Source organism: Patiria miniata, unplaced genomic scaffold, assembly GCF_015706575.1.
Source record: "Patiria miniata isolate m_02_andy unplaced genomic scaffold, ASM1570657v1 HiC_scaffold_20, whole genome shotgun sequence".
Classification (NCBI taxonomy): domain Eukaryota; kingdom Metazoa; phylum Echinodermata; class Asteroidea; order Valvatida; family Asterinidae; genus Patiria; species Patiria miniata.
Genome location: NW_024037059.1, coordinates 33,217,306 through 33,243,761, shown reverse-complemented (window position 1 = coordinate 33,243,761; position 26,456 = coordinate 33,217,306). Strand labels below are relative to the sequence as shown.

The 26,456-nt window shown below is 39.8% G+C and overlaps 1 protein-coding gene across 4 annotated transcripts; it reads right to left on the bottom strand.

Annotated features, from left to right (window-relative positions):
• Positions 1–816: 816 nt before the first annotated feature.
• LOC119728750 (ectonucleotide pyrophosphatase/phosphodiesterase family member 7-like) lies at positions 817–25,274 on the bottom strand. 4 transcript variants are annotated; one of them, XM_038201123.1, is made up of 8 exons: positions 24,840–25,273; positions 15,336–15,423; positions 8,662–8,753; positions 4,986–5,163; positions 2,740–3,362; positions 2,160–2,300; positions 1,565–1,696; positions 817–1,183 (listed from the first exon to the last, which is right to left on the bottom strand). In XM_038201123.1, the coding sequence occupies exons 3-8, from the start codon at positions 8,743–8,745 to the stop codon at positions 1,001–1,003; spliced, it is 1,341 nt and encodes a 446-aa protein (XP_038057051.1). In that variant the 5' UTR covers positions 8,746–8,753; positions 15,336–15,423; positions 24,840–25,273; the 3' UTR covers positions 817–1,000. The 4 variants fall into 4 exon arrangements, with proteins under 4 accessions (XP_038057051.1, XP_038057053.1, XP_038057052.1 ...); XM_038201125.1 differs by lacking the exon at positions 15,336–15,423 and having other exon boundaries at positions 24,840–25,274; XM_038201124.1 differs by lacking the exon at positions 24,840–25,273 and having other exon boundaries at positions 15,289–15,581.
• Between the last annotated feature and the right edge of the window lie 1,182 nt (positions 25,275–26,456).

Below are 26,456 nucleotides of genomic sequence, written 5' to 3'. Positions count from 1 at the left end.
CCCCCCCCCCCCCCCAGGATGAGAACCCTGGCTACACCGCTGTCTTGTTGCCCAATTGGGCGCATTGCTATAAATATTGCTACCGCTAAAGCACTAAAAACAAAAAAACTCGAAAAAGTTAAATAATTGCAGATAATCGTATGTTTTATTCAAAATCACTCAGTACAGCTTAGGCCCCAAAAAAGTCTCCAGTTTCTGGTATGGAGCTTGCCCCAAAAATGGTGCGGCGACGCGGCTTTTTTTTTTACCTGTTTTTTTTCTTCTTTTTGGCTTCAAATGTCGGCTGATGACTGCAAATGGTGCCCGACTAAACTTAGTGCAAATATATGGGAGTCCAGAGAGGCCACATAAAGCTTATTCTCGATCATAACCCCATCTAAAAACACGTTAAAATTGTGCAGCAGCAGGATTCCAGTCAAACCAGTGAGTTTGGCGGTTTTGCGATATCATCTTGTATTGAAAAAAAAACTTTTTCATTTTGCCGACGCGCATGGCTACGGCGACGCGCGCGCATACCAGAAACTGGAGACTTTTTTTTTTGGCCTTAGGCCTAGACTACATTAATTGAGCAATCTCTTTCAGAAATATAACATGATATTTTAATTTAAAATCCGAACAAGTTGAAGTACAAAATTTGAAAAATCTGACTTATAAAAAATACTATTGACTATTATCTCTTTTCTGAACGTTATCACTGGTGCATCACTTTTTTACTACAATAAGGGAAACAATAGTTTGATCAACACTACTAAGAAAATTCTTTCCTGAAGACAAAGAGAGCCAACGTGGATTGGTAGAGTCGCTGATCAGATCTAGCAGGTTTTGGTATTTTTTTCCATTTGCAGACGTGGATTTTTTCTTTTTGGATCTTGTTCCTTTTATGAAATATTTACGCCATTTCTCTCCCAGCAGATTTTAATGCTACTGGTAATTACATTTATTTATTTCAAAATACCACATTATCACAACACAGACTGAATAGGTTTTTCGTTTTCTTTCATTAATTGTAGATCAGTGCGATCATCATAGTGTACATGGATACCAACGTGGCTACTCCCAGGGAACGGACAGTTGAGGCGCTGCTCGAACCATCGTCAAGGAAAGCCTTGTAGTTCTGAAGGGAACCGTTGTTAGGGGCGGGGTCTAAACCCAGCAGGTCGCAGATCAGTGGATAGATGTTGACCTTTGGGCCAGAAAGTCAAGAAATATACATGTATATGTAAATAAATTACCGAATACCGGTACATGACAACAATTACGGACGAATAGCTAATGGTTGAAAGTAAAATACCAAAGTAAACGTCACGGAAATCGTAGCACGTACCAAATGCCTTACTTAAATCTAGATTGAATTCAACGTTTTGTTTTCTTTACACATTTAAACGTATTAGTTTTTATTTGCATATGTGTGCATTATGTTAAACGAATGATTTTATTTTTCACTTTCGAGTGTGCAGGGTGTAAAGCCCACATAGACGCGGCTTAAGAAAAAAAACAAATCACACATACAACGGTGATCCACCAGCACGACACCCAGAGAACATGAACGACAAACTTCTCTTACCGACTCCAAGTGCTCGCCCCTGAATCCCTTTTTGAAGCTAGGCCCCTGAGCGTAGAGGATGGACCTCATCTCGGGATTCTGGTTGTCATAGCCGTGGTCGGCAGCTAAGAAGAAACTACTCTCCGTCTTTCGCTAAGAACAAACGAAATTAAATAAGAAGTATCTCATTATGTCATTTACTTGGTAAATTGTAAAACGCCAGCGGTTGCTCCCAGTAACAATTTATAACATGCCAGGCACATTTTATGCGACCCCGCGCGCCAGCCAATCAGAGTCGACTTTAAAAATCTGTGACGTCATTTTGATCAGAATTGTAGTTTTTAATAGCTGTTGACTGGTCAATTTGGATGCCATGTTTTTGTAATACAACAAAGGGTTACTGAAAACCCGATGTAGAAGGCGCCTGCTGAATGGTCAGAATCCCGAGGTCAAGACGCAGTCTTGTTTTGCATAATGAATCGCCGAATCTGCTCGCATATCATAGACCCTTGATGTGCAAGGGGATATTCCATAGACTATCTTGTATTAGTACTGAGAGTAACTTTGACAGTATCCCTTGAAACTTTGCTAAACTAAAAAGGCCTACATCACTTACAGAGAAGAGGTACCAGTTGGAATCAACATAGCCCAGTAACTTCATGATTCGATCGCTGTTGGCATAGTGGAAGCGAACAGGGAAATCCTCTTTCTTGTAGACATTCAGCTGCGGATGGGCGTCCACCAAGGCGTCGTAAAGCTGACAAAGGAAGAGCAAAGAAGAATTCCATCTTATCAAACATTTACTCTGATCACGTTATTTTGCAGTAAAGTAAGTATTATCACATTACACATTATAGTTCTACCATTTAACTCTTGTGCTTTTGCAAATTTATTGCATACCGTTTGTGAAGAACGTTTTGTGTATACATATATTTTTCTTTATAAACGAATTATCACTGAGGATGTCAATGTGAAAATAAATGTCGAATGGAGTTGATTTGATATAAGCAACAGTGGTTGATATAGGAAAACCTCATGCTCATTTGAATATAGTGTGTTGCTCGAATAAGACCGGATGATTAAATGATTGACTTGTGATGTCTTCATTATACAGGGCCCTACATTTCTGGCTGTAACGCCATCAGCTTAGAAGTTTGTGTTTATATCTACGGATAGATTCTCAACATCACACCCACCGTGTCAAGCTTGCCTTCCACCGGCTCTATCTGGAACGTATTCCCATAGTCGAGAAGCCCCATCTGAATATCACTGGCGTTGATGTAATTATAAAGTTCAACATAGCGACGCTTGTCGATGTTCACGTGACCATGATCGCTCGTCACGATGACGTCAAGGGTGTTGCCCAATCCCATCGCTCGGCTTTTCTCGAAGAGATACTCCACTGCCTCATCGACCTCGTGAATCTTGGCCTTAGCGGCCTCGCTACCGATCCCCAGGCCGTGTAAGGTGCTGTCTGGTTGGCCAGAGTAGACAAGCACCAGGTCCATATCGTCATTCTTCAGCCAATCCAAACCGATGTCTATCAGCCCTTTGAGCGGGTACTGACCTAGCTGCTGCCAGGGTACTCCGGGAGAATTCTTGGTGGGGCGTATGCCCTGTATAGCCACGTTGCCTCCTGGATACTGGACGGTCCCAGCCTTGAGACCTTGCTTGATCGCAGTCACCCATATGGGTTCAACTCCTGGGGCGTTGAACCAGTCGGTGATGTTGAGAGTCTCGTAGAATGTCTTGGATTTGTAGCCAGTGGAGAGATTGTAGTACTTGTTGAATGTGATTCCGTGGCTCTCCGGATACAAACCTAAATTTAACGATGATGGAAAAAAGGTTACATTATAATGGTGCATGTATCGGCACTGTGTACAAATTGTGTACCGACATTGTGTTTGCCGGCACTCTGGCGGATCCGGGGGTCTGTGGAGACCGCCCCTTCCCCCAACCCAGGCTTTGTTCGACAGAGAGTAGCCTATACGTAGTCGTAAGCGGAATTATGGTCGGAATTTACGGACACCTTATTTTTCGCCATTTTTGATTTTTGGGCTAAATACCACAATGTTATCGTTGTTCACATGATTTTCCATAAAGTTTTAATAGGGTAACCGTGCCATTAAGCAACTTGGTGAATTTGAAGCTCATTAATACTGAGGTTTGGCTAGACTACTTGATGATATCTGGAGACAAGGTAAATGCGCGCAACTTTAGTTGGTATAATAGTAGCCATTTTGGATCGTTATTTTGTCCTCATAGTTATTCAGTCACTTACAATTATGCTTTAGAAAATGTTATTGAAGAGAGGATGTGTAAGTAGAATCACCAAAATATACTTTTCAAAAAAATCAAAAAATCAAAAATATACTAAAATATGGTCCCGGAATAAATATATTTCACGGCGGGTATTTACGAATATAGGCACCCTCACCAAAAGAATTTCAGGTGTCACCCCTTGTGAATATATTTTCAAGGGCTACAAGAATCTATCTGCCAAGTTTGGTGCTTGGACCAGTCGGTCACGATCTTGTCAAAAATTGGGTCTCAGCCACCTGACTAACGGTACAGGGAACAGGTTTCCGGATACATGTACGTTTAGAATTGACTATCGCTTAATCAGCTTTAGCTCTGATCGAGGAGGCTGAGACGAGAGTAGGCAACTACTTTTAGCAATGACGCGATTTCCTGTTGTGTTTTTTTCCCCTGTTTTTATAAAGTGGCTTTACACGCCTTCCCTTGACAATAATAATAATGCCTGGTCCATTCCAAAAACTCCCTTGTTTTCGATTGCCACTGACAATATGGGCATTGCAAATAAACAAAATTGTGTGTTGTAAACTTTCAAAGCCTAGCCGTGCCTGCCTGCCGCGGCACCAACTATGCACACTGTCCAGGGATTGCGTGGGAGCTTTAGTTGAATCCGAAGTCTATAAAATCTCCCGAAACCGAAACTTAAAATGAAGCCGAAGTTTTCAAAGCCCTGATGAAACTGTATGGAGATAGATACATGTAAGCTTTTGAAAATAGCCTCTGGGAATATAACGGAAATAGTAACTGGCTTGAATGGTTCTTTTTAAAACCGTCATGGAAACAAATTTACAAGACTTACAATGTATTCAACGTGCTTTTATGGAACTGTATTGTGTTGCAAGAAATGATTAATGGCTGTTATTACTTTCAAAGTTGCCGAATCAAGATCGTGTCACGGTATTTTGAGAGTCTGCCTTTGCGTTGTTACCCAGGAAGATTAGTTCAGTTTGGCTTATTCGGATAACTTGGAAATGGAAATGATCATTACGCAGGATATTTGAGAGGCTTCAATATTTTGTTCGCCCAATCCAAGTGAATATGGAAATAACTTTTCAACTGTTTCTCTTTGTCGACTGTAATGCTTCGAGAAAATTAACTGAATCCTTTCCCATTAGTTTATATTAACCTGTAACTATGGTATACATGCAGGGCATAGACAGGGTGATGTAGGCAGGGGTCAGCCACTCAGCCCGCACGCCGTTTAACTCCATGGATTTAAGTCCTGGAAGAGCTTCGCCGTAGAGGTCAGAACGCATTCCATCTAGCAGAAGCAACATGACCTTGGATTTCCGTGCGGAGTCGTCCTTTGATGTTAACAAAAAGGTTTTCAATGGATCAGTATGCAATATTTGGAGTTTATTTAACATTCGCTCATTAACTCTTGTCATGGCGATTTATACTATAAGTTTTCCCAGTTATTTTAACACTTGTATCACACATTAAAATACTTTAATTTCGTTCCAGAATGTCACGGTCGAGATCAATTTTCAATTTCAAAAACCACCAATGGATTTCATTTAAGGTGCAATTTTATTCAAATTTGTAGAATTCTGACTCGTCCTGATTTCGTTAACTTCGTCTCATGTGTTATGGCGATCGGCATAATACAGGGTGTATAAAAAAGAAGGAAATCCAGATGTAAATGTAAATTATAAAAAATGTAATAAATATCTTTAAATAAGTTAAAGATCATGTGAAACGCCAGTGTGACCTCTTTCTAATGATACATGTACCTTGATTGTGTGTCTGCGGCCACGGATGACTGAGCATTCGTTGTTATTCTGTCAAGTGTCAAAATCTGTAGTGGGCCAAGTTTTACCTGGGAAAGATTGCTGGCTGGTTTGTTATGCAAAGTTTGAAATGGACTAGACTTCGTGCAGAGCTTTATGTAGAAAGAGGTGGTGACATCATTGAAGGCATTGGGCCATGAGGGGTTAACTTCAACAATGAGAGTGGTTAAATCACTGTGTCAAAATTGAATAAATTGTTTTGAAGAAAAGGATGTCGTCTTTCTTTAAATTAAGCCGTTCCACATGCCCAGAATACCAGTTACCCTTTTGCACAAACTTGGCCCAGTGCAAGTTTTGACCCTTAACAGAATATCAACGAATTCTCTGTCATCTGTGGCCACAGACACACAATCAGGGTACCATTGGAAAGAGGACACATTTTGTGTTTCACATGATCTTTAACTTATTTGAATATATTCATTAGATACTTTAGAATTACATCTGGGTTTCCTGTTTTTGATACACCCTGTATACATGTATGTTGAAAAAGCAAAATCGTTTTTTGTCATTCATTAATTTTAGCGCTTTGATCACTTTAATTCCTAGCATATGAATGCCTACAAATTTCTGGGTGTTTCAGCGTTTCTTTCGCTCGTTTTTTGAGACTCGATTGTGAAGAAGATGGCTGACAATGCCGAGTTCAAACGCGGACAGAAACCGTATCATAGATGCCTTCGAAGGAGAGCAATTCTTCGAAACGCCTACCTGCTCGCAGCATCATAACTTACCTTCGTGAGAGCAGTTGAAATATTACCAAGTGGAGGGAGAAGACGTTCACAAACCGGTCAAGAAATGATGAAACCCCCTTCCCCTTTATCCTTGATCCAACTGAATGAAAGACTACGATAGCAGCTACCTGATAAGTCACATATTGCCCAAAGTATGCATGCTACTATTATATAGACGGCATGCTCATCGCACGGGAAAGCTTGCATGTAGGCCTACCTCAAGCCCGCAACGCCAACAAAGTGTAGAAATTGTAAATTTCACAATTGTACGCTTTACTTTTCAAAGTAAGTCCAAACGATCGGAAGCATTTCCAACCGTAACGTTTCAGATTAGCAGAAATGAAATGATGACCAAAGCGTTAAAATGAATGACAAACAAAAACGAATTTGCTATATCAATTCAACGCCGATCGCCACATGAGACGAATTTACCGAAATTAGGACGAATAAGAATGCTGTGACAAAATACTTCACCTTAAATGAAATCCAATGGTGGTTTTTTGAAATTGAGATAGAGAATTGAGCTCGACGATGTTCGGGGACGAAATTAAAGTATCGTCTATGGAATGTGTGTGATATAAGTGTTATATAGGTTTTCCAATCTATTTTAACACTCATATCACACAAATTCCCTATAACAATCGTTAAATGGAATTTGTGTGATAATCACCGTTTTCACGAAAAGCCACACAATGTAAAAGTGACCATTACTTTCGATTTCGAGTTTTTTTCTCACTATTTCGCTTAAAACTTCGTACTTAACCATTTTGACATGCTTCTGTAAGCAAAACATCATTAATTTCTTCATTACATTAATGATGTAAGGGCAGACATCTCAATTAGTGCATTTTGCGTTTTCACGAAGAGACACGAATAATAACTGGCGTAATTATTGTTGACAAACAAACTTGGTTGAAAGATAGTAAGGGAAATAAACTCCCTGTGAAATTATTCTTTCTGGCAAGCTGTCATTTTGAAGTAATCAACGAAAGAAGGCCTTTCCAACGGTGCGTCTTAAGACGTAGGAAAACTGAAATTAGTAGTTCGTTTTGTTATTCGGCGAAGCGCGCGCAAGCATTGGCACGACGCACACGCGCGGTATTCGTCAGATCAGTGCGCGACGTCGCGTATAGCTGCAATTCAAAACATGATTCAGTAACTTTTGATTTGAAATCACGTTCCTTGCTCTAGTTGTTCAGTATCTTTCATTAGATTTTGAACACTTTTGTTGCTTCAAACGAACAAAATGCACAAACTACAAATATGATGGACTATATCTTTAAGCCCGGTTTATACTCTGCGCGAAAGCGAAAGCGAACGCGAATTTGTGACGTCGTGGCAAGTATTCGCGCTGCGAATTCGTTAAAGTTGAACATAAAATTATTTCACCTCGGGCGAATTTCGCAGCGAATGTTTTATGACGTCAAATTCGCTTCGCATTCGCTTTCGCATTAAGTGTGAACCGGGCTTAATTAAAGTAGGTCAAGTGAGATTTTCGTTTTCACGAAGAGTCGTGCACACATTCTCAGTTGCCCACATGCTCCTTCCCTATGGAAAAACACGTTGAACAGAAAGGGCCTAAAATAATGTAGGAAACGTGGATTTTCGCTTCACGAAGGGACACACACATCTTTACTAATTAATTTTGGCTAATTAACTTTTTTGCTGAATTACTTGGTTTACATAATGTTTTCATAATGCATAAAGTTGTTGCAAAGTAGTAGTTTTTGCAGGAGAAGGAACTTCTCTTGCGAATATCTCGAAAACGTTTTTTCTTCAAAATCCACATGTGTGGCTCTTCGTGTAAACGGTGATATAAATCAAATTAGGGTTTGCCCTTCACCGACGTATAAACACTGTATACTCAGTGTGTTACCTCCCGAGTGAAAGTTGGAAAAAAATCACTCGGGTGGGACTCGAACCCACGACCTCCTGCTTTCTAGTGCAGACGTCTTGCCACTCGACCACCGAGCTAACGGGATCGGTTGGCTGGTTCGAATACGTGATGTACATGGCAGCGGGTACCGCATTAACTATTCATAAGATGGAATTTGCGTCGGGGTGATGTACATCAAATTAGGTTTTGCCCTTTTTCTAACTTTCACTCGGGAGGTAACACACTGAGTATACAGTGTTTATACGTTGGTGAAGGGCAAAACCTAATTTGATTTACATCACCCCAACGCAAAATTCCATCTTATGAATGGTGATATGAGTGTTAAAATAACTGGGAAACTAAAGTAAACGGATTCGTAAAACAAAATGTGATAAAAGTTCACTTTACCGTTGATTGTTCGGCTGCAACCGGAACTAGTCCCAACATCAGGACAAACGCAATAAGACGTATGTACAGCTTAGGCATTTTCATGATGAAATCTGGAGAGAAAGATTTTAAAATATTCGTGGGTCAGGTTTTTACGGAAGCCCGTTTGTGCCAGATTTTAAAAGTGAAAACATATTTTTATTGCGAAATAACGCAATACTATTGCGAAATAACGCAATACTATTGCAAAATAACGCAATAATTATTGCGAAATAACGCAATAGATGTATTGCGAAATAACGCAATAGTATTGCGAAATAACGTAATACTTATTGCGAAATAACACAATAGTATTGCGAAATAACGCAATAGTATTACGAAATAACGCAATAAATGTTTTGCGAAATAACGCAATTAATGTTTTGCGAAATAACGCAATAGTATTGCGAAATAACGCAATACTTATTGCAAAATAACGCAATAGTTATTGCAAAATAAAGCAATAGTTTTTGTTCAATAAACCCAATGTTTTTTGAGAAAAAAATGCATGAGTCCGAATGGTTGAACCCGAAGTAGGCCTACTTCGGCCTACTTTAGGCCTACTTATAGGCAAATTCTCACGTCATATTTTCTGACATAAAGTTTTTATGTTGCATAAAACCCACCCTGCATGGCGGATCCTGGATTTGTAAAGGGGGTTAGCGGAGGACAAGTAATAAATAGGACCAAAGACCTAAAGCGGTGACTAGAGATTGTACAACGAGTTGTAAAAAAATTGTTATCTCACGAATCTTAGGGAACATTGGGATTTTCTACCAAGTTGGTATTTTTCCAGACTGAAGATGATGGTTAATCATCCTAACCATCCCCATAACCCACCACTGCCTAATGACCCCGATAAAACACGTTTTAGCTTTTAGAACAAATGGAGACTTAAAAGTACAGTTCTTTTTTAAAACTTTTAAAATTCGTTCAGTTCTTTAACAAGCCTAAAAACTCTTTTCTAATTCATATCAGTATACGGCTTTGGTGATTCTTGATGCAAGGCATCCTTTTATCAGTTAAAATTGAATGGACCGGTTATGTAATTTTGGGAGGGGCTTATTGCGGGAAAACATTTTAAAGTTGCAAAATCATTCTTATTATTATTAATGGTTTATTTATTCAATCATACAAAAAACAGACATTGCAGCCAGAGGCTGAATTGCGCCTCCCCTCACAAGTTCACAATAAAAATTACAAAACCATAACATTAAAAACAATAAAATTTACAATAAATAACATAAAGGTCACACACATAAACATGCAAGCTTACAATTCAAAAACATGACATGCAACGCACAAGACAAATAGAAATACAGTTATAACAATGACAATTAAAACATTTTGGACCGAGCACACACAAAGACTGAATAACTGGTTGGCAAGAAAGAAAAAAAACCTGCCAGGTATATATATATAAAACAAACTACTGATTATTTAAAATTGAGGTTAAAAATGGGATGGGACTGTTTTTATACCGATTGGTTCTGCATCTGATACTGGAAAGTTTATGGGAATTTCTGAGGTTGTTATCTCTATACGAAGGTAGCCAATCTCTATGAACATGGGAATGCAAGACATTACTACCAAAATTTAAACAAAGCAATTCTAGCCTTTCAGACATAGGAGGGATGTGATGAACTTGACAAATATGCTGATAAGAGTGATTCCTTCCATACTACAGGGAAGATTATGCGGAAAGCTTTCCTTTGCAATTTTTCCAGGCATTCTTTTTGTGCTGTGGTCAGACTTCCAAACCAGGCAGGTGAGGCATATTCCAAAGTAGGCCTAATATATTGCACATAGATGGATAATAAATCAGAAACAGGGATATTGCAACGTTTTAACTGACGTAAAAAGTACAATTTACGGTTAAAAACTTTACACATAGAACTAACATGGGTGTCCCACTTCAAATTATCCTGTACATGAATGCCTAAAACCTTAACACACTTAGTTTGAATTAAGATATCATCCCCTATGTACAAGTTAGGACATGCTAGGGGGTGTCATTCTTATGTAATTATCATTCGTTTAAATGTATTAGTTTTCTTCAGCGTGGTGGAATGTTGAGCGTATTATTGAAGCATCCCCCCCCCCAACAACCATTCCTCAAAACGTATCATTATATCAGTACAATTTCCCCTGTATTGTTACAATACGAATGCACTGTGGATGCACCATTAAATTCAAGTGATTATTAACAGGTGCATGGGTAAAACGCAGTACTTGTAGTTGCGAGGAAACTATTCAGTTCTCTTGAGTCAGCACGCGTTCGTGCTTGGTGGCCATTTTGAGTCGGTTGTGTTTAAAAAAAATCAGAACGCACATGATTCAATCCCGGGGGTGTATGAAAAGATAATAAACTCCTTAAAACTTGTTGCCCCTTCCCCCCTCCGGGCAAAAATGCCACAGAAATGTCTATTATGGCAACGTTTTCTGAAAAGATCAAACATAGGCCTTCTGGTTTTCAGCACCCCGCCCCTTTCAAGCAAAACCGTACCCCGACAAGAGCACAACGGATAAAAACGCAATGACGGACAGGAACTTCAAGAACATTTCATCAAAATGGACAAATAAGGGCCAAACTGAACATCCGGGTGAAGTTTGAACACGACAGTATTGCGTTATTTCGCAAAACTATTGCGTTATTTCGCAAAACTATTGCGTTATTTCGCAATACTATTGCGTTATATCGCAATAAGTATTGCGTTATTTCGCAATATTTATTGCGTTATTTCGCAATAAGTATTGCGTTATTTCGCACTAACTATTGCGTTATTTCGCAATACATTCATTGCGTTATTTCGCAATACTATTGCGTTATTTCTTAATAGTATTGCGTTATTTCGCAATACTATTGCGTTATTTCGCAAAACTTGTGCGTTATTTCGCAATGCTATTGCGTTATCTCGCAATTAGTATTGCGTTATTTCGCAATAAATATATTTTTTTACTTTTAAAATCTGGCACGAACGGGCTTCCGTAGGTTTTGGAGCAAACACCAAATGAACAAAGCCAATAGGGCTACATACAGCACATTGACACACTAAAGTGTGGCCTTGGGGTCGGAGCACTGGAGTACAATTTAGATTGAAATCTAAAAGTGAAATATTTATTTCCTGTTCTATTCTACAAACCTTCACAATAGTTTGCTAGCTGATTTATGTGCATGTTCATGCCGACAACAAAGCATCTGATCTGCTCCGTGATCTTTGATACTGTGCATACTATTTTCGAACGAATGAGACATCGAACGAAAAAGTCAGCCAACGTTTATTTATGAAATAATAATTCCTTTACATATTTCGAATTATTTGAAGCCTGACAATAATTCAGGAAGACTGGGTTCATATGGAACAAATGTCACAAATTTCAGTTTCAACATTACAGTAATGTATTGTACTAAATTCAAGCGGCCAGTCCTGATGCACGTACCGTTGGTTATGCATCTTCTGTTTTCACTTCCTTCACGCCGACCACGCGTTGTGGGAATAATGAAACTATACTTGGGCGATTTTGTTCGGGAAATGGGAAAAACCCAACCTGTGGGTCTCTCAGCAACAGCAGCGTAGCCAGGGTTCTCGTCCTAGGGGGCGTGTGGTGTTGGGGGGGGGGGCGCCCAAAATTTTCATCTGTGCTGAAATGTAGACAGACTTTTTTCACCGCGACACCCGATCTCCGTAGAATCAAAACGGGGGGGGGGGGGCACGGTTGCTTGACACCGTCTTCCCATTGGGGCGCTGTATAAAACCTATCATGGTTAAGGTTAGACAATATCCGCTGTTCGCTTTCCACGGACGTTAAAATAAACAGTCACTCGCGAAAAGAAAGGGTTTAGGTGAAAAATACGCACAAAATCGTGGGAAAAGGGACTTTAGGTTATTCCGGCTAATCATAGTAACTAATTCGGCTGTGCTTTTCTCTGGATGCCAAATTTCCAGGGGGGGGGGCGGCGCGAACTTTTTAAGGGGGGGGGGGTGCTGGGGTCTCTGGTCCTTATTCACGAGGAAGCTATTTCTGGTCGTGTTCCCTGAATGTATTTTATAAATTGTGAACTGTTGAATAGGATGGTGCCAGACTATTTATTCATTCTAGCCTCACTTTCAATTTATTTTAAAATGTGACTTAAAACATTCGGGTATGTGTAATTACAAAATTTTAAATTATTCATCAGAGTAGACTGGTATTAGTTTGTAATGAACTTATTAATATGTCATTGCTTCCATTTCTCTTCGCAAGTTCTAAAAATGAAGATTTTACCTTGCTTTAATATGGCCGACTCATTAAGGGTGGGGTGGTTTACATTTAGACCTGGGCCCAGGGCGTGGCAGCCGTTTTAGGGGTGCTTTTGGGAGAGGGGAATATAAAATCAAATTGACTTGGCTACCTCTGGTAAAATTGAACAGAAAATTGTCCCGGAGGTCGTAATCTTTAATTTCTAGTGAAAAAAAATCCACCTTGCTCCTATATAGATCCTGCGTGTCACAAGACGGCGCTCTTTGTCCGATTGAGCAAGTAATTAGTGTAGTGGAACCAGAAGTGATTTTCTCAGTTTAACATCACTCGACCTGATCTTACAACTGGTTAATATCCTCAACTCATATTTTACGAATTAAAACGTATGTAAAAAGATCACGTTTTGATTTCAATACTCACACGAAGGCTGTAAATTCAAGCGAAGTCAGTATAAGACTTATAGCCCATAAAACGTATGATATCAGCGGTTGCAGGCGCGGCCTAATATGCCCATTAAGTGAGGCTTTGGTGTGCCCTTGTACATACAAAACTACATTTCTGGCCAGGTGAGAAAAAAAACATATTGAGCACGGGTACAGAACAAATATGAAGCACGTATATCCATTGCAGCTGCATATATCTATCGTTATTACAATACAGGCCTTCATAGTGCGCTCATATTCACAATCTTTCTGATATTTTAGACAAACTTTTGAACCGAGTCAGATCCCATGTGCATGCCAGTTCGATCGGAAGTGAAGCTCACCACGCACTAGTATTACGCTGATTCAATGGTTAAAAAGAATCTATAGGCCTAGGCTATTATATAAGAGAGAGTTTAGCTCGGCCTCCCAGACGATGTTTGCTCATGAAAGGATCCGAGACCGCGGGCTCCCGCGGCGCCAAAATCGCTCCACGTCCGTGGAAAAATGCGGAGGGTGTCTTCCGCCGGGTCCGGGACACTTCGGGTCGTCCTGATTTTCCCGTACGGACCGGCGATCCGTTTCGTCGATTTTTCGTGACTGCGTTTTGCGCAGGAATTTGCCGTCGTGTGCGCTTTCACGTTGACTGCCTGGCCACCCCCTGTGCTGGCTTTTTCTGCGTGTCTAGACTGTGCGAGGTCAGCGGCTTCGACGTAGGGGTTGCGTTTACGTGTTATACTTGGCTGTTTTACAAAAGAGTTCACCAAACGGTAGCATGGGGTGACCTTGGCGAAATGTTTTTTCTCCATGGTGCGTGGCCATCAAGTGTCCCTATTTCATAGGCTTCGCTTGCCGCTCCTCGTTGCGCCGAGTGCAACGAATGCTCAGAAGGACCACACATTACTATGCCTTGCGCGGTCTGACCAATCGAAAGTATACACTGCGTAGTACTTCCGAGCTATGCGTAAAACCGTCGATGACAACGCGTACTGCAGCCTGCTACACACCCTGAAACGAGGTTGACTCTACGGTGCTCGCTATTTGCAGCACAAGCATGTGACGTGATATAGTGCCCTGTTGCTTCCATCATGTGTTTACAGCTCCATGCATCCACCAAGGCTGACCGTTGTGAGTTCGCTGCCCGCCACTTTACGTATAATTCAGTGTCGCGTTATAATTTCAGGAACCTGTTTGGGATCAACGAAGGATCGATGCATTGCCAGTACCGCGATCTTAAACGCAGTCACAAAAAAATCGACAAAAAAGTGTCCGACCCGGCGGAAGACACCCTCCACATTTTTCTACGGACGTGAAGCCAGGGTCTCGGATCCTTTTAGGAGCAAACATTTCTCGGAGGCCGAGTAAAACTTGCTCTTATATAGATGGTTGAACCAACTTGAATAAAAGTTGAATCGACTTTTTCCTCGCAGACGGTCTCGCAAATTGTAAGAAGTTCAAGTTTACGTTTGTTGACGAGTCCAATACTGAAACTTAATTATGACCTTCCTCCATGATTCACACCGTTTGTAATTTTATGGTACACTCAACATTTTCATTTCAAATGACACCTTCACGTTTAATTGCATTATGATTTATTGTCAAAACTGTACAATCAGCCTTCGCCTGTGTACTACAGTAACCTTTTCACTACGTTTTCCAAATGCGACTGCCTCACAAATGCGACTGATTCTATTGCTCAGAATACATGTAGCTGATTCATTTACTCAAAACTCAAAACTTTAAAAGATGATCTTCTGCTCAAATTGGTTTTTAGTGGTCAGACATTGCCTCAGATCACACCACAGAAATTGCTATTCTTTAACTGCATGTCTCCCAACTATATCCCCCATTTACATTTAACTCCCCGCATTTTCATCCCCAACACTACGCCCTACCCGATCTATGATCGGGTAAATCAGCTTGTTCATAATATAGGCCTACCTACCTCGTACGCCTTTGCCTGTGAGAGCAAACTGTGAAGTATAAGCTTACCTAAACATTCAGTTGGTTTCACGAGTGGCAGTAGTATACGGACACCCGTCACGTTCCTTGCTCTATTGGTATGTGTAAGGAAAATCCTCTGTAATAGTCAAACCATAGACAAAACCACGTCGCTTTGTATGATGTTTCATATTAGATGTATCATGTGTGACATACAGTAACCGTCACAAACAACCTGTGACGCGACGTACCATAGCTTCTAGTTCAATCCAATAGCTCACAAAACACGTCCTTGGATTAATGAAGCATGAAGTGAGTTGTAGGGCAAAGTACGTAGGGGTGCACGCCGGTAAATAGGCCTAAATCCATCCGCCGAGCTCATGAATAAACGTTATACCCTCAAAATATTCTATATTAGAGAGTTCTGAGTGCCGCAAAATTGGGGAATTGAAGAGATATGGTAATGAACCAACCTCGTCCCCAGGGTATCGAGCAGTACGCGCCCATCACTACCTGCTCTCTCACCCTGGTACTGGGATCATTTGCATGTGCAAGATTTTTGAACACGTATGCAAATTAGGAGTAGTCTGGTGCCTGCCTGTGCGTTACATTTGCGTTTGTTTTTGTATGCGGTGTCTGGGGTAAAAACAGAATCAATTCGTCACAGCGCGAGCATGGCGCGAGTTACGAAAACATGATTTTATTTTAATTAAACTGTTACGATCTTAACGAGACAACATGCAGTATCACATTTCATATTAATATTAACAAACTGGAAAGGAAATGAATATTTTCGAGAAGGCGTGGACGAATGATCGCGAAAACACGTACTGCACGTTGTGAATAACAACACCAAGTACACGATATAAATCAATTTCTAGCCAATTGCGGTTTCGAATCAGGATGCAGGAAGGAAGTTTCCTATCCAGGGTTTACTATTGGAAACAACGTTGGAGATAAAGTAAGCACTGGGGACGAGGTTGGGTAATGAACCTCTGTCCCAGACTTGGGGCTTCCAATTCTGAGCATTTTGGATGCTATTGGGCTAAAAAGTGGCGCTATTTTGCCATGTTGTGGAGGAATCGTTTTTCAAGATGGCTACTTTTCCGCTTTGGGGAAAATGGGGGTCGTCTTTTTTGGGTGAGAATATCTCGAAAAGTCAACGGTCAACCCACCAAAAATGAAAAAAAACGAAAGATGACATGTTGATCATCATTTTTCTGTGTAGCTTGAATGCCTGTGAGAGTTCTGAGTTTTTTTAAAAGAATGTTGAAGTATGGACATTTAGCACTAGTGTCTATGGGAATGTATTTGCAGGGTTGCATCCGTAGGCCTAGGTGTCTTCGAATGCATGTCAGGGTTTCAGACTGTGGTCTTGACACCATCATAGCCAGTGGCGGCGATTTCTTGTCAACAAGTAGGGGTTGGGGACCACCAGCTTGGGAATTCGAAAGGGGGGGGGGATTCTCTAGACACAGCTGACTATAAAGGGCGCTGTTTAAAAATGTATGTGCACACATACAACATTCAATGGATATGATATCACAAGCAATATCTTACAGCTATGACACGTACCATTCGGGAAAAAATACTGCAAATCCATTGGTTTACATGAATTGTATACGCATGGGAAACATTATTGGGGGAGGACATTGCAACACCATGGCGTCCCGGCCCACCTAAACAGATTATTGGGGGACGTGTCCTAGCTCCCCCGGCATGGGCGTCGACAGGATTTTTTTAGAGGGGGCAAAACATATTTCCCCAAAATAATTCCTGTATTTCTCAACATATCCTCGATTTATAAGTTGTAGAGGGGGGCAGGGACATTTTGCTCTCCCCCCCCCCCACCCCCCCCCCCCCCCCCCCCCCCCCCCCCCACCCATTAAATTCACACCACTATGACTTCGCGCCTCTTTTTCTTTTCTTTTTTGTCTTTTTTTCCCGGTTCCTTTTTTTTTTTTTTTCGTTTTGCTTTTCCGGGGGGTGGGGCGAAAATAAATTGTAAAGAATGCCCTTTTCTATTCAAGTGCCCTTTTTTAAACTAGCGTTTCCCCCAGTATTTGGACTGCAGATAGTGGGTTTTTTTGGTAAACCAGTGCCTTTCTTTTGAAAACAGGTGCCTTTTTGTTTTTATAAGCAAGTGCGTTTTTACAAGCGGCGTTGTACGAGTGCCCTTTTGGGAATTTTGCGCGAAAAAAACATGTCTACATGTACAGCATGGATGTACGAGTTTTTTTTCACGAACTTCATTCACCGTGCCCCCCCCCCCCCCAAATAAAAATGACCTAGTTTGCTACGCCTCTGAGATAGCTAGGCTGGTATTCTTTGGATACATGAGCTGGTACATCGTTCAGAGTCAATGACAGTGTTGTTTATTAATACACGTAGGCAGATCATGAATGTACGATGAAGCATACAACTAAAAAAGCCAGGCGTAGCTGTTTGTGTGACCGTGACACTACGTCATGTCCTGAATCAGTGTATATTTTGTAATGAATCAGATCAATAACTTTGGAAGGAAAAAGAAAAGAAAAAGAGGCGCGAAGAAAAAAAAATGAAGGAAAAAAAGAGAAAAAAGGAAAGAAAAAGAGGCGCGAAGAAAAGATTGATGATAATATATTTTAAAGGGAAGATACAACATGTGGGATTCGGGGAGCTGTCGGTGGGTGCAGCGGCAATAGAGCCTGTCGGATTATAAATATGTTTTTCACGAACGCGAACAATGCATTAAAAGTAAGAAAATAAAGTGCAAAGTGGGGGCCAAGGATCTTGTGAAATGCTGAAATCTGCGTTTCTAAAGATCGAGCGATTTTCATGCGTGGGAACATTACCAGCACATTGTCGTAAAAGTTGGTACCTTGATCCCGTCATAACCTTTTCTTTCAAATGGGGCTTGCGGTCGCTGCCGAAGTTAATTGAGCGTGATGGGAGTAATTACCGTCTGATATTTTCTACACAAACCCCAGGTGTAGGGGACTTTTGCATAGAAATTTCCAGATACCAACTTTTACGACAATGTGTTAGTAATGAAAGTAAAGGAATTCTTTCTTCCTAATTTATGTCGTCCAAATTTTGGTGTAAAAGTCTCAGACATTTTGTAATTTTCGGCTATTAAACTTTTCGGTGACTTGGTTTTAAATGCTTAAAGGTTCCACGGATGTATTTTTCTTATAAGAAAACAATTTGTGCAACTTTCTCCTCTTCTTAAACGTATGATGGAATAAAATTACAGACCAAAAAACGCCCTGTGCCGTGCCGAAACGCAGCGAAGCTGCCTGGCCAACGCGGCAGTCATGCCAGTTGCAGACATACGTACGTACATACAGAGCTGCATCGATGAAAACACGTAGGCCCGTACGTGCTAGTGCAGCAGTGACTGGTTCCCGCTGCGCCGCGCACTAAGGGCTATAAAGTTGTGTTTAAAGTTACTTAATCATAATTGAACTGCACATTACCCTGCACCCATTACCCTGTGTTTTTCACGAAGAAAATCACACAACCTGCAGTTGAACTTGTTGCTACCTCGACAAGACTTGTAGGTCTATCAGGAAGCGTACATCTGATGCTGCATGGATGGCTACTCAAGCATACAACCAGTTGGGACTATTGGTAGAGTTAACGAAGCCTCTAACGTCGTTGGAGTTTATGCAACAGAATTATGCTAATCTCAAAATATAATGGCCTTTATGGGTTTTTTTGTGGTCTTTTGCATGGGTATAGTAAAATTCTGCACTGAATTTATGACAACGGTAGACTTGACGGAGCCTCTAACGTCGTTGGAGTTTATGCAACATATGCTAATCATATCATAAAATGGCTTTTATGTTTGTTTTTTTCTTTTGCATGGGCATAATAAAATTTTGTACTGACTTTACGACAGAAAAGTTTGTGGCTACACGCTGTGGGAATATTAATTTTCAGCATTCAGATATGAGGAAAACTGTTTAAAACTGTTAGGTTTAATGATCATAGCGTTTACCGTTTGGATGAAATTTTGCTTTGTTTTGATTTCAGGCTAAAGTCTTTATTTTGAATTCACGTAAGTTTGACCTTCCGGTAGACCCAGAAGTAAAGGCCAAGCGAGTTCACGTACCGACAAAAAATGTTTATCAATTAATAATGGTCTATCTGATTACGGAATACAAACATCAATGATAATTTTGTTCTATAGTTATAGGTGAAAGAATTTGGTCACCTTTTCAGCTAAAATCGCGTGTAATTTGACACCCGATGACGTCATCATGACGTCAGAGTAATATGCACCCCTAGGGATGAGGGTTGATATATGCTAAAAGTTACAAGTTCATACCATATACCGTTTAGGAGAAAAGCCGCGGAGAAGTATTGTCCGGCAAAAAAAGGAAAGAAAGAAGATTTATGAGAACAATTCCAGACAGTGGTCGGGTTGTGCCCGACCACTCAATTAATCGCAACAACTCCAAAGAGTGGACGGGTTGTGTCCGACCACTCAATAACATATGGGCAATTCCACGGTAACGGAAGGACGTTTTCACTCATTATACAAAATTTCAAATGTGTGTACACTGTTATTAGTTACATCAAACAAAATGTCACAATTGTATTGCTGTAATGCTACCTTCAATTTCCACACTTTTTAGGGGCATGAATACCTCTCGTTCATGAATTATGAATATGAATGAGCTCGGTAACGGAAGGACGGTAAAACGGACAAGGGTTTTCCAACTTACATGACTGTGTTTCCCATAAACTTTGTGAATTTTATAGGGCAATTATATTTTAAAGGTAGGAAATGGAATCCCTGAAGCTTACTATGCCATCTACTTTTTGAGTTCTACCGTTTCGGTAACAATTAGGGCGGATCCAGAACACAATTTTTTGGGGGGGGCCCAAAAAAAATTTGGTCCCCCAAAAAAGTGGGTCCAAAAAATTACGGCGTGGGGTTCGGGGCCCGCTTAAGGGCCCCGAATTTTTTTTGGATTCTAGATGCTCTGTGGTGCGATCTGAGGCAATTTCTGACCACTTTAACAATGTTTTTTGAGGAAAAGATGGTGGTGTACTCATTGCCTGCCTTTATTGCGATGTCACATAAAAAAAAATATAAAAAATTGGGGGTTTTTTTGGGGGGGGGGGCCATGGCCCCCTTTGGCCCCCCCCCCTGGATCCGCCCTTGTTCGGTAATATAATTACAACGTCTTAAGTGGATTGTAATTTGGTAACGGAAGGACAAAAGGCTTACTCAATAGCATGAACAAAATGTGAAACTGAATGTGAAATCAACAATATGCGGACCTGGCATAAATTATTATACCCAAGAAACTATTGAGATAAAGATAGGTGCCTGCTAATTAATGAGAATAAATGAAAAGCGAAAACAACCAAAAAACACATATTTCACGAACACAAGACTACTACAGAAATAGACTTCAAACCCATCACCTCAATCCTTAAAGGGAAAGTACAACATTTGCAAACATAAAAAAGCGAGATGATCAAATTATCACGAAATACCTTACTGAATTGTTAGGGACTGACAGTCTAAAGCATCCTTTGAAATCGTGGCTCCTGGTGTGCTGGCATTTTCAAGAAAACCTGTATTTTTCCAGCTGGTTAGCCGACCAGCGTTGGAGAAAACTGGCTTTTTTCAAAAAATGTTCTTAATTTTTCATATTTAGTTATTTTGACTTTTCTTTGCAATTGAAAATTGGTGTGTAACCTCAGAAGGGATACAAGCCTGCTAGACTGATTCCCTGACCTTACTCTTCCCCAAAGTGGATTATTTGCTCCGTTTCATCTTAAGTGGGGTCAGGGAACCAGACTACAATAACATGATAGGTTTTCTTGGTTTTTCCAGCATACACAAGCCCAAAACGTGAAACAAGTCAGTTTACCAATATTTTCTATAACATATTAATCCTCCAAATCCATTTATTTCTGAAAATTGAAGTAAAAACAAATGCTGTACATTCCCTTTAAAAGTTAAAATACACTGTATTTGAACACTTGGGTATATTGGTTTCACCGACAACTTGTAATACATGTAATAGGTTCAGTGGTTTACCTTAAGGGTTTTTTTTTGGGGGGGGGGCAACCAGCCTACATTTAAGTTAAAGAAAAACCTACCAGTAGACCTGATTGCATCAGAATCATTATGCTTCAAAACGATTTCAATTTGTAGGTGTTGCTTTTAATTGAACTCTAAATTCAATGTTTGAAATCAAATTATAACAATTTAGAGTACCGGTAGTAACAATAATTAACTTATAAACATCCAACTGAGGTTGTTAACTTAGGCATAATTTGTAAAAAATTTCACCTCACATGTCTTACACAAATTGTATGAAAGTGTCCAATAGTACTTCCTCCCATCTCATTTTTGACTTAATGCGCTTCTGGAATGGCTTCAGAGAAATTGTATCCTTCCCTATTGTCCAAATTGAATGGCGATGGCAGCAACTTTATGATTTGATTTTCTGCAACCACTCCATACATGTACAAGAACATATATAGACATACATGTACATACCGGCAGAGTTGCTGACTCGAGTCATGTGACTTGGACTCGAGTCGGACTCGAGTCGCTATTTTTGTGACTTGTGACTTGACTTGTAAATACCAGCTTTGACTCGTGACTTGACTTGGACTTGCAAACAATGACTTGTGACTTGACTTGGGATTGCAAAAATGACTTGTTACCAACCCAAGTCAGACGCTACTTGAGCGACCCAATACACTTTAATTAAGCTTTTGATTAGCTATTCGGTTTATGCCTTACGTGCATTAAAAAACGGACTTTGGCTTGCGCGGTTTCTACTTCGCCCAGCTGCAGCTGTAGATCATATCAGTGAGCTGAGCTGTTACGTTGCGTGCACTTCTGGTTGGTAAATAAGAACAGCCTCCCCAGACTCTTTCCTCTTGCTATGAGGGTGCTGTCTGTTCCTGCTACTAGCTCCCCCATCGAACGTGTATTCAGTCATGGAGAGTAATTATGAGGCCACACAGAGCAAAGTTGAGTGATACTAAGCTATCAAATCGTGTTTATTTGAAGTGTAACAGTTTGTACATGGAATTTTTTATTTTATTTTAGAGTTTTTTTTATTGAAGTCGCCCAACACAAGTCCCAAAAAGGCCACTCAAGGTGTTTATAAATGCAGTTTATAGATGCAGCGAGAAAGTTTCATTCCAGAAATAGACCTCAGTGACTGAATCCAGTAAAATGAATAGTTCCCACTAGTTTCAAAAGTTTTCAATAAGACTGTCACAACAAACTACAGTTTTCAATGACCAAGTCTCTTGCTTAATGTAATGGTTGAACAAACTTTGAAACTGAAAGGAGCCTTTCATGAAAAGAAAGCAGGCCTTTGTCAATTGCTTGTAAAATACCGGATAGCCTAACCCATTGGTAGGCGTTTAGTATGCATGAATAATTTTTAATAGTTTTAGTTTTAATAAAGTGTTAGTACATGTATACTACATGTAATCGAGTGAGTGAAGTCTTTTTTTCATGTCATCTCAACATTTATTTCTACAATGTAAAGTAAATTTATTAAAGTACACAAAGGGCTAATATCCGACAGATATGTGATAAACTACAAGAATAGTAATTGCAACACATTGAAAAAGGGGAATTAAGGAGGCATTTTCAAAATAACTCGCAAGTTGGCGCCAGGTTCTTTTAGCTTATTACAGCTGGACAAAATAATGTGCAACATGATGTGTTCTTGGACAAAGATACTTGTGACTTGACTTGTGTTTAGACCAAATGACTTGTGACTGGACCTAATGACTTGTGACTTGACTTGGACTTGCAAACAATGACTTGTGACTTGACTTGGACTTGCAAAAAAATGACTCGCTGCCACCTCTGCATACCGGTACATGTACCATATATAATTGTACATGTTGTACATGCCTGTGCCATCCTTTGTAATGAACACCTTGCCCTGCTTATACCACCTTTGTGAAGGTGGGTCACATAAATGTCCTTTTAATGCTCATTATACATACATGTATTTGCAGTGATTTTCATTTTTCAAACATGAGCACAAATGTCGTAACATTTGATGAAAATACCATGTGTCCTTCCGTTACCGTCCTTCCGTTACCAATTTGGTAACGGAAGGACGTGATTTAATTAATTGTAATTAAAAAAAGGAGAAGTACAGAAGCGTCAGTTATAATGTCATATTAAAAACCTACCTAAACTTGCTTTACATAATAACTTTCATTGCATTCATACAGAAAGTTTTTTAAATAAATTAAAAATATGTATTTTTTTCGGTAACGGAAGGACATTTTCGAGGGCTGAAATATTAGAAGTCACTGAAGCGAAACAAATTACGCAAAACGTAAAAAAAAAGTTTGTCAGTTTTTCATGACCTATACTTTCTCATGACAGAAATTGATGGCACTAGTACCTGTTTTTGTGTGTGTAATGGTAGAATACTTTCATATCACTATTAATCACATTTTTAGGATTAAAACAGGATTATTGCATAATCTATTTTGGGGTACCGAAATGTATCAAAAATATAATTCCGACTTCAAATCTTTAAAATATAGACTTTTAGCTTTCATTGACTCCAAATTTGTTGAAGTCACATGCATTTGAATTTTTGGTGTCATGTCCACTTTGGTGTGGAATTGCCCCCATCCATTCAAAATCTCTATTAAAAGACTAAAATTCACGGGCAGTGGTTTTACACAGAAGTCTTACCATGGGAAAATGTAGGTTTTAGGTTGCCTCTTCAAACAAGACAACGGTGTAGCCTCGCGAATGGTCGTATTAGAGCAAATAGGCGTATTTAAAGCAAACACGCCTTGAAAGTTTAATAGATCTTTCTCCGACTGTGTGGGTTTTTTACTGGGCGCAAACAGACGTGTTGAATTCTAAGCAGATTGAATACATTCTCTTATACTATATACAGGGTAAGTCAAAAAAAAAAAGCGGAACCCAAACCCAAAAAAAAATATATTTCATATTTAAAAAAATATTTAGCACCAAAAATAATAGTGACTGGAAAGCCAATTTCATATGCTACTTTTAGATGAAAAAAATACTGAAATTGCTCAACCCGTTCAAAGAATATCACCATCTAAACGCAACGACCCTAAAACCTTTCTCGGAAAGCAATTTATTGTGTGTTTTGACTGTTTGGAACAACAAAGAAAATGACACAGAATACTTGTTTCAACAACTGTCAGCACCTGTAGTGCACAATATCTTTATTAACGACCCCGATGATTTATGAAATCTACTTTTTTTTAAAGACGGGCCTCCAAAAAGACTTTGTTGAATATTTTTAATGTTTAAACTGAGATTTTATCGCTGGTGATGTTTAAAGAAAAATGTGACGACGATTCTTGAAATCGCATTTTTTTTGGACGAGACAGGTTTTAGGGTCATTGTGTTTATGGTGATATTCTTTGAACGGATTGACCAATTTCAGTAATTTGTTATCTAAAAGAAGCTTATGAACTTGGCTTTCCAGTTATTATTATGTTTGGTGCTACATCATTTTTTAAACATGAAACATAATGTTTGGGGTTTGAGTTCCGCTTTTTTTGACTCACCCTCTATTCCTGGTTGGTGTTCGGAAACGCAGTCGGAAAATATAGCGGCGCTTCGGCTTGGTGTTTCCTACCTCCATGGAGGTGAGACAAAAAACAAAGCGTACAAAGCACAGAATCCTATTATTGACTGAAAACCAATGTAGATTCTTCAGCAATGCGTTAAACCGTTCTGCAGCTAGTCTCGAGGCGCCGAAACACCAAACAAGCAGCTCTATTTTGAAGTGAGGAGCTATACATGTACATGTACATTGTATACCGTATGCCTGGGGCAGATATAATAGGTACGGAGCTCTGGAAGTGCCATCCAATTTGTTCAGATACTGACATGTTTTATCTCAGGATGACGACAAAATACAGGCAAGATGACGACATCCTCAAAGTAGGATGGCGACATATCGTCATAATTTAATATGGCATGACGACATCCTAATAGGATGACAACATCTTAAGATAATGCCTTCTGGCATGATGACATCCTGAGATAGTTTACTAGGGGATGACGACATCCTGAAATGTCGTCATCCCATAATAAATAATCTCAGGATGTCGTCTTCCTCATTTTAGGATGTCGTCATCCCCTAATAGTTCATCTCAGGATGTCGTCATCCTACTTTTAGGATGTTGTCATGCCATAGTAAATTATATCGGGATATCGTCATCCTATTTTCAGGATGTCGTCGTCCCATGATAAATTATCTCGAGATGTCGTCATCCTACTTTCAGAATGTCGTCATCTTGCCTGTATTATGTCGTCATCCTGAGATAAAAAAAAGTCAGTATCTGAACAAGTCGGATGGCACTTCCAGAGCTCCGTATTATCGCTGTATATATACATGGTATTTATTTGATGCCTCAGTGTACCCCGCGATATCTCAGGATGTCGTCATCCCTTAATAAATTATCTCAGGATGTCGTCATCCTACTTTCAGGATGTCGTCATCCCCTAATAAATTATCTCATGATGTCGTCATTCCATTTTTAGGATGTCGTCATCCCTCAATAAATTATCTCAGGATGTCGTCATTCTACTTTCAGGATGTCGTCATCCCCTAATAAATTATCTCAGGATGTCGTCATCTTGCCTGTGATATGTCATCATCCTGAGATAAAATAAGTCAGTATCTGAACAAGCCGGATGGCACTTCCAGAGCTCCATAAATAGGTGATGAGTTTGTGCCTTGGATGATACCCTAGCATAGCATTTGGCACACAGTATGTCCTGAGAAAGATATTTGGCTATAGAGCCATTACAGATTTGCCCTTTGAAAAAAAAAATAACAATAGTCTGGTTCCCAGACAAAAAGGTTCTGACTATTCCTGATGAATCTTAGGTCAGGTACGTAACCTCCGATAATACAATTATATTGCAATTTACGTCACGTGACTAAAACGGGAGAAATTCCTCCTTTTTCCGAAAATGTCTGAAGGTTGCCGAATTCATTTCATCGACAATCGGATAGCACCCGAGTTTTTCCGAGTATAATATAGGTTTCATTAACTGCCAATTGCTTATAAAAAAAATTTTCAACGAGTTGATAATTAATATTTATTGCTTTCATTTAGAAAACTTGAAATGCAACGACGATTTGTGCATCAAATATACTCGGATAGTATGGG